Source organism: Phoxinus phoxinus (genome assembly GCF_949152265.1).
Source record: "Phoxinus phoxinus genome assembly, chromosome: 17".
NCBI classification, from domain to species: domain Eukaryota; kingdom Metazoa; phylum Chordata; class Actinopteri; order Cypriniformes; family Leuciscidae; genus Phoxinus; species Phoxinus phoxinus.
Window position 1 is genome coordinate 9,341,022 of NC_136892.1, and position 9,694 is coordinate 9,350,715.

General features: G+C 38.9%; 2 protein-coding genes across 2 annotated transcripts in view; both read left to right on the top strand.

Annotated features, from left to right (window-relative positions):
- LOC306984167 (uncharacterized protein) overlaps positions 1-9,694 on the top strand; it is a 292,265-nt gene that overhangs the window by 143,986 nt on the left and 138,585 nt on the right. The gene's annotated exons all lie outside the window — the stretch shown is intronic.
- On the top strand, positions 384-2,198 carry LOC306984164 (uncharacterized protein). The gene is made up of 2 exons (XM_079585257.1): positions 384-633; positions 1,234-2,198. Exons 1-2 carry the CDS (start codon positions 432-434, stop codon positions 1,710-1,712), a joined length of 681 nt encoding a protein of 226 aa, XP_079441383.1. The 5' UTR covers positions 384-431; the 3' UTR covers positions 1,713-2,198.

Genomic DNA, 9,694 nt, shown 5'->3' on the forward strand with positions numbered 1-9,694 from the left:
AGTTTTTGGGCCATTCATCAGCTCAAGACATCGTTGAAAAAATCAACAACTTGCTTTCTGAGATCGGAATCAAGAATCTTGTCCAAATCTCAATGGACGGGCCGAACGTAAATTGGAAAGTATTTGAAACTCTCCAGAAGCAAGTGCAGAATGATGTGGGAAAGTCACTAATCAACATAGGTTCGTGCGGGTTGCACATACTACACAATGCGTTCAGACATGGATGTAAATCTGCTGGATGGGAAGTCGAACACGGACTCTCTAGCCTGTATTGGCTGTTTCATGATTGCCCTGCTCGTCACAAAGATTTTGGGACAGCAACTGGATGTGACACTCCCATGCTCAAGTTTTGCAAGCATCGGTGGATTGAAAATGTGAATGTGTCAGAAAGAGGATTGCTGCTCTGGCCACATGTAAAAAAATACATCGACATGGTAGAGAGAGGTGAACTTCTGAATCCAAAAGTGAAGTCGTTTGATGAGGTGAAGATGCGATGTGCTGATCCTCTATTTCCAGTGAAAGTGGCGATATTTAACAGCATTGCGAGAGAAATCGACCCCTTCCTCACCATGTATCAGTCAGACCAGCCCATGCTGCCTTTCCTTTCTGATGACATGTACAAACTGATTAAAGGTAAGGATAAACATGGATTGTGTGATTTGCTAATGTTTTATTGTACACATTGCAGTAATTAGAAATGCACATATATATATAAAACAATTCTGTAGTTTTTTTTATTTTATTTTGCTACTTATCTAGAGCAAGATATTGCATAAGTTTAAGTAGGTTAAAAAAAAAGAATAGCGCGTTTTTGTGTTTTGTCTGTGAGATGCGGCAATGGAATGAATTAAACGCAAAGTCTAGAGAAGTTTTATTTTTTTTACTTGAGCGACACCTACTGGCAAAGTGTTAATTTTTTTGCCGCTTTTTCCCTTATAACAGCAGAAATGACTTTAAATACTCTGTCATGGAGATTAAAAAAATTATATATGATTATTTAAAGTAATGTAAAAAAAGTAATTGTTTAGACTATTTCATTTGTCTAGTGTTACACAGTTATTGTAATGTTCCTTCTTGAAGTCCAATAAATTAATTGATATTTAAATGTTTACAAAAGGAAAGTGTTTAGATCAAAATTTCATTTAGAACATTTCATTTGTTTGTAAATTTGCAAATAAAGTGATCAAACTGCATAATAAAACCCCTAATTTAAAAAAAAAATTTTTTTTGCAGGCCTCATGGGACGATTTCTGAAAGAAAATCACTTGCAAGAGGCCACATCTACACTAAAGCTCCTCCAGGTCCCTTTTCAGGACAGCAGTCTGCACAAGGATAGTTCTCAGGTTGATATTGGATTTGCAGCACAAGTCACTCTCAACCAACTCAAGTCTTCCAAAAACATTTCTGAAAGGCAGAGACTAGAGCTTAGGATGGACTGCAAGAAACTCTTGATTGCACTCCTTGAGAAGTTGCTGAAAAAGGCTCCAGTGCATCACACATTAGTGAGAAGCATGCAGTGCCTTGACCCGAGACGCATGGCTGAATGTAAAGAACTGTGCGCAAGTCAAATGAGAAGAATGCTGCACATACTTGTAGGAGCTAAACAGGTAAATGAGGCTATGTGTGATGACATTATTCGAGAATTTAGGGAGTTTTGTGATTTGGCTGCTCTTCAGGCTAAGTTCAGGGAATTTGACCCGAAAAACACTTGAGTGGACACCCTGTTTTATGAGACAATGGGGACAAAACCATAATTTTCCAAAGTGTGGGATGTTGTGAAGATTCTGCTTGTCTTGTCACATGGACAGGCCAGTGTGGAAAGAGGCTTTTCCATCAACAAAGAGTTAATCGTTGAGAATCAGAGGGAGAGGTCTCTGGTGGCTCAGAGGCTCATTGTTGACCATGTCAGATCTGTAGGAGGTATAACCAAGGTAGAGATCACAAAAGAGCTGCTTCTTTCGGCTGGAGCCAGGCAGAAGTACCATGGCTACTTGGAAGAGGAGAAAAAAAAAGAAAGAACAGCAAGCTGTTGACTTGAAGAGGAAGGCCCTCACAGATGATCTAGAGGATTTAAAAAAGAAGAGGGCTAGAATGGAGCCAGACATTTGTGCTCTTGAGAAATCAGCAGATGAATATGCTGAAAAGGCAGAATCTTCAAGCAAACTCACCTTTATCACCAAATCCAACAGTTTCCGCCGAACTGCAAAAGAAAAGAAAGCATCTCTGCAGAAAATTGGAAAACAGACGAGAAGCTTGCAGAAATGAAAAAATAAACTCGTTTTGGGGGAATGGAGAATTCAAATACAGATGTTAACTTGTTAAAAATGGTTATCCAGTGAAGTTAAATTTCCTTCAGTTAAAGTTAATGACAATGTTGCTGGACACTTTTATTTATTTTTAATTTTAGCGGTTTTTATGTTGTCTCCCATTGATTTATGTTAATAGCCTCCTATGGATTTATGTTAATAAATGTCTAAGGAGTTGTCAGGGTTTGACATTATTTATTTTTATTGTGTTACTGTGTCAGCATTATTTAAATAAATATTTATTTTGTATTAAACCACATTGTTTGTTCATTTATTTTATTCAAGATACACTGTGGTACATTTGAACATAGATTTTTATTCTTATTTCACATGCATACACAGACGTTTTATGGAACATTAAGTCATGAATCCACAAACGAGTTACTAGGAGTGCTGCTTGGGTGTTGAGATGTATATTCCTCTGGTGCTCTTCAGCTTGGAGATCCAAAATGTTTCCCAAATAAACAGTAATTCTGAGGCACTCAAATTTCAAATCATTTAAAGGCTTTTTAAACTTATATTCCTTGTGAGTGCCTCAGAACTACAATTTATTTAGTCATGAATATTTACCTTTAAGTCATGGAAAAGTCATGGAAATTTAATGGTAAAAATGTGTACGAACCCTGAATGTAGTAGTAGCATTTCAAGTTAGCCGACCGAGCTATCACAACTTCGACGCATTCTATGATCTAACTTCATTTGACATGTAAACATGAAGAAAAATGTAATGTCAAAATGGCCGCTGACCCCTGAACTTTTGATAGACAGTTTTTTTAGCCAATCGGTGCATGATAGAGATGTCATAAGGGAGCATAGCCAAGGAGCGCCTATGATGAAGAATGGCACCACCCTCTCTTTGATTGACAGTAAATAGATCCAGTTGAAATGGATGATGGAAATGACTGACTTTTCTGATAGCCAATGAAATTCTGTAAACAAAAATATGCAGCTTCAGTGGGACGATCCATCTGGTCATGCGTGAAGTTCGTGCGCAAAGCACCATAGTGATTCATGCGCCCGTGCGTAAAATCAGCGTTGAACGAGTTTACGAGTAAAAGAAGGCAACAACAAAGAAAAATGGCAAAGAGAACTAGCAAAACACACTTCTTACTCGAAGAAGTGATTGAACAGTGCACTTCCCGTGATAGTGATGAGTCGGAGGATGCTATTTCAGATGAAGAGAGCGAAAAATCCATTGACTCGGTAGCAGAGGAGATGTTTTTTGATGGTGGAGACGTCACTCTCGACAAGTAGCCTAAGTGTTTTATAATATTATACAACTTATTTTATTATATATACTGAGGTAACTTTATGTGTTTGTTTTTAGGTGTACTTGTCAGCTTATGTCGTGTGTTTGGTCGAGTGTGTGTGTGTGTGTGTGTGTGTGTTTTGACATGTAGCCTACCTGCTAACGTTAGCGGCTAACTTCTGTCGTGTGCGCTTGTGCAGGAATGTTCCTTTTTGGGGGCTCAAACACAGGTGTGTGTGTGTGTGTGTGTGTGTGTGTGTGTGCTCGCGCAGGAATGTTCATTTTTGTGGGCTCAAACACAGGTGTGTGTGTGTGTGTGCTCGCGCAGGAATGTTCATTTTTTGTGGGCTCAAACACAGGTGTGTGTGTGTGTGTGCTCGCGCAGGAATGTTTGTTTATGTGGGCTCAAGCACAGGTGTGTGTGTGTGTGTGTGTGTGTGCTCATGAATGGTATAAGCCTGGTTGTTTGTGGGGATACAGAAACAATGTAAATGTTTTGCAAATTATTATAATAATTTTTTTATTTATATATATATATATATATATATATATATATATATATATATATATATATATATATATATCACAGACCATCATCTGAAAATGATTCTGGTGAAGTCTGGGAGCCAGTCAGTAAAAAACTACATGCTGAGGGACAGAATGACAGCACCTCATCAGGAGAGGAGCCCCATCCCCCACCTTCCCAGAGAGCCAGCAAAACACCAAGAGGCAGAGCACGGGGGAGGGGGAGAGGCAGAGCAAGGGGGAGAGGTAGAGCAAGGGCAAGGGGGAGATCTGGCTGCAGCAGCAGTCAAGTTGAAATGTCACCCAGCACTTCTGAAGATGGATGGAATGATGTGGACATTCCAGACATGACACCACCACAGCCTACCTTCAGACCCACCAAATGCACCAGGACCTCAGCTCATTCATACAGCAACTTATACAGTTCTTCAGTTTTTCCAACTTTTTTTTTCCAACACCCTGTTACAGACAATTATTACAAACACTAATGACTATGGGTCAACTAACTATTCAAATCCCTCCAACCCGTGGATTGACGTTACCTTACAGGACATTTTTGCTTTCATGGCCTGGTCATTTACATGGGCTTTGTGAAACTCCCTTCCCTAACGGATTACTGGCGAGGGAGTAATCTTTACAGCTTGCCGTTCCCTAAAAAAGTTATGACAGGAAAAAAGTTTCTCCGGATCTGCCGCTCCCTTCACATCAGCAGCATGGTGGACGATGCTGCTAATGAGCAGAGAAGAGGAACACCTCAATTTGATCGCCTCTGCAAGATAAAGCCACTGTACATAGAAATGAGGGATGCCTGCAAAAGGAACTTTCACCCTGGCCAAGAAATTTCCATCGATGAGAGGATGGTTGCTTCAAAAGCTCGCATCAGTCTAAAGCAATACATGAAGAATAAGCCTGTTCGCTGGGGATACAAACTTTTTGTTCTTGCAGACTCAAACAATGGGTACACATGGGACTTCTTCGTGTATGAAGGGAAGCTGCAAGGCAACAGTGGCAAGGGGCTCAGTTATGAGTCTGTGATGGAGCTCCTTGACACCCGGCTGCTTGGCACAGGCTACAAGTTGTTTGTGGATAATTTTTACACCAGTCCCTCTCTTTTCTCTGACCTCCTTCAGAAGAGGATCTGGGCGTGCGGAACCATGCGCTCAAACATAATAGGTTTTCCGAAAACCAAAATAAATGTTCTGGTCTCAAAATCTCCCCGTGGGAGTATAAGATGGATCCGGAAGGACTCCCTCCTCTTTGTTCAGTGGCGAGACACAAGGGACGTGTTTATGTGTTCCACACTCCACACAGCCCATGCGGGGGACATGGTTCAGAGGAGAGTCAGAGATCCAGATGGGCGCTGGATGTTGAAGGACGTCTCTATTCCACCAGCAGTGGAGTACAACCGGTATGTTTTATATAATCAACAATCTTTTATGCTACTTGAAATTAAATAAAATATCTCAATGTTGTTGTTTTTTATGTCCAAACAGATTCATGGGTGGAGTGGACCTATCCGATGCCCTGATAAGTTATCCACAAGACCCAGAAGTGGTATAAGACTTTTTTTTATCACTTCATGGACATTGCAGTTGTGAATGCCTTCATTCTCTACAAGGACATCACCAAAGGAAAAGGACAGGTACCCATGCACCAGAAGGCCTTTAGGGAGACACTAGTTGAGGAGCTGGCAGCAGCAGCTGGCAGACCTGCTCCACCACACACTCCAAGCACAGCACATCACAAGCCTGTGCATATTACTGGACACAGCACTGCAGGTCGTCTGAGGTGCAGACACTGCCAGGCAAAGACACCAGTAAAGTGCTCCTCCTGCGATGTGCCTTTGTTCCAAATAGGGACTGTTATAATGATTGGCATGTTGCTAATAACATTTGATAGGTGTTAGGTGGGATCTGTTGTAGAGCACCCATAGTTTTTTTTTAGTAGATGTGCCCCTGGAAGGGATATTTTCTTTGATTCTGATTTTTTTTATTTGTAAATAGTTTGATAAACATATACATACATGTGTATATATATATATATATATATATATATATATATATATATATATATATATATATATTTATTTTATAGTGTGAGTTCTAATATTAAAGTGTTTTAATACATAGCACTTGTTTTGTCTCTTTATTTTTAGAAAGTTTGGTTTCAATAATTGAAAAAAACCCCACTATAATGTGTTTATACTTCAGTTACTATGCATCAGCAGTTACTGACAGTGAATCTGGATAAGGTATATAATAGCTCTAAGTGTAACCTTTCATTAGAGCACAAAATTATGACTGTAGAGTAAAGCATTCAAGAATAGCAGCATGTTATGTGTCTGTGGTTACAAAGGGTCATTTGGAGTCTCCAAGTGGCCTTTTTTGGGGAGCGCATAGACATAAACGTAGATAAACATGTGTAAAACACTCATTATTCAAGGTATTTTTATCAAATTTTAAACTAGGTTTGGTAAGGCGTCATGCTGTGATCCCATTGTGTTTTCCAGCTAATACCTCCCAGCTGGAGTTATCTACAGGCATGTTTAAAAAAAAAAAATGTAGGCGGAAATTTTTTCCACCTTTTTTAGTGTGTTCAAAGTTCTATTACTCAATACTAGTAAGACTTACAGTGATTCTGAGTTCAGGAACAAACCTCAAAGTGTCCCCTTTCAAAAGAGACCAAAACCATGCATATACTCCAAATGGTTCAAGAACAGCATGCAATTTAATTTGGGGATGCCTTTTTTTAGGCGTTTTTGGCTAAATTTGCAGGATCTCGAACAGGTTAAAAGCTATCAGGATATGGGCAACATGCTCATTGCTAATCCTATCTGTGTGCTTGGGCTTATCTAGTCGTTTTCATTAAAATACTCTTGCTAGGCTTATGCATCATATTGGCTATGTTATCTGTTATTTGTTGTCATTGGCAACTTGTCGCGATGCACATGCAGTGCTTTTAGCACGATGCAGCACAAATTCAAGCAACTTGCGGTGATAGTTAGGAAATAACAATTCATGGTGCAAATGGATAATTTATGCCATGGCACAGCTCAAAAAAGACATTGTAAACAGTCACTATAGGCTAGTCAGTTGAGTCAATTCAGCGTTGATCCTGTCGGGTATTGGACACGCTTGGTCTATCTAGTTCTTGGAAACATGGCGTTCTTAATTAAGTGTTGAGATTTTCAAGCATGACAGTAGGAGGTTACCACATTATATTACGTTTTATTTATAATTCGAATGTGTTTATTAAATCAGTTAATGTAAGAAGTGTCTTAACCTGTTAGCCTTCAGCACCACTTTTGAAAAATCCCCAGAAATAGCATACCCAACCTAAAAAAGATTCAATTAATTGACCCTTTGTCCTAAAAGCTCAAGTATGGTCTCATTTGAAAGCTGACACCTGCCACTTTATTGGAAATGTAGAATGAATTATTGTCATAATGAAAAAAAAATTATGAATAGCTTCAAATTTGTGTAAGTTATTAGAAATTTATTTTTATGAAACATCTTCATGAAAATTAAATTGAAGTTGGCCCGTCAGCACTCTAGAAATGCACTCCAGCTAAAGACACATGTCTGACCATGTTATATTTAAAATTTGAAGGTGATAAGTCTAAAACTCTGTATTTTGTTAAATGTTTTTCAAGATCATCTCAAATGACTTTATTTTGAATTGACTCTAAAATGCAAACTTGTGTTTATTGTCATCTATTAGCATCTATTCAGTCTATTGTCTCTATTGTTTTGTGGTGCAAACGAGCCCCATTCAGTGTCACTCTCTCCTGCACACATTTACACCTTTCCAGCCGGCTTATGGCCATAAATATTATTTTCCTTTGTCTCCATTATAATCGCTAACGACTGGCTAATCACGGTGTTTCACCCCCTAATTTCTTTCATAATCTTCACTTCACATTTGAAACTGTATCAAATGCCTTTCTTAAATAAAGAAATATTTCAGTAAGCATTCCGATTTAGAAAAAAAAATCATAAAAAATAACAGCTAGATGGCAGGTGCAACTAGAGAGCTAGCTAGCATGTTAGCTTAGCACACCATCAATACACGACAATTTATGAGATTAAAACCCTGTTGTGCTCCAAACTTACTTTATAGTGCAAGTCGAGTGTTTTAAATAATCTTCTATGAGCTTATTTGGCTTCAGAAAAGAAAATCAGACAGAAAATATATGATTTGATATTATTCTGCACTATTGTAAAGTCTATACCGATTAGCATTACATTATACATATAATCTATTATTATAAAAATACCTGACATGGCTCGAAGAACACAGGTAAATCAAATATCATTGCAATCATGTTTATTGTCTTCAAAACATCTTTATCTGCATGTTATAGCGATCTCTGAAAGCTAACGTTAGCTGTGTTTATGTCAGTGACGTCCTGGAAGGTCACAGGTTATTTCTTCTTCGTGAGCTTTCATATTTGGAAAAAACTGTGCAAATGGCGCCCTCAGCCTGCTGTATGGATTGAAAACACAGTACATCAGAGTATCCAGCGCTCTTTATGTATACATCGACGCATTTGGATATAAATTCAATAAATATTATTCCTGTCTATAGAAATATGATGTAAACCTATGATAATATATCAATATTTCTCCAAATCTGCACATTTTTGAGCCAAAAGCCCTGAGGAACGTTGTTTTGTCACGCGTTCTCATGACAACACCACCGGAGTTTTTTTCTGAATGGAGCAGCTGACGCTCATAATTCATATTAAAGGTATCGACTCATTTTTTCATTACATAAATCCTGACACAAATTAAGACATAACTGTCACTATAAGTTTCTCAGAATACAATAGTGGTCAAATACTGAAACATGAGACTTATATATTTTTAATGATGTATAGTTTGTCAAGGTAATAACATTAAATCTGATAGTAACTTTGAACTATTTAAAAAAAAAAACGCTTCAGAGCGACCTCGCTCTGGTGAAGGTTAACAGGTTAAATTATTGGCAGCATAAAAAAAACGAAACGATGTGACAGCAACGGGCAGAACAATATAAGATACCGGTATCCATCGAGCCTATAAACTTGTTGCCCGAAACACATTAACAATAAATAATGAAGGCTACCATGTAAAACAACTGCAGTGATACAAAATTACCCTATGCATCACTATCATCATCACCGCGATCCTCAACAACAAGTTAATTGGCGAATTCCTCCTCCTCGTCGCTCTCCTCCAATTCTCCCTCTCCGGCCTCCGCTAACTCTGCCTGCCTTGTTTGCACTAACAGCTCCCGCCCAGATGCGCAGGGCTCTCCCTCTTTGAAACAATGGATAAGGTGATCCTCGCTTACATCAGAAGCTACTGTCAGGCCACCTACCTAAGGACAACATCCCGAAGTTAATGAAATTATGAAATATATCTGTGTGCCACAGAGTTTCACAGCCCCTTTTGAGCTCAGCTTTGGTCGCTGCGCTGATATGACAGCGATATGAATCCCAGGCTAGGAGACGAGGGGCGAAGTTGAGCTTTCCCACCACTCTCTGAAGCCAGTCTGCAGTCAGCTTCTCCTTCATCCATCCATTTTTGGACGTGGCCACCACCACGCCACTGATATTTTGCATTGATTTCAC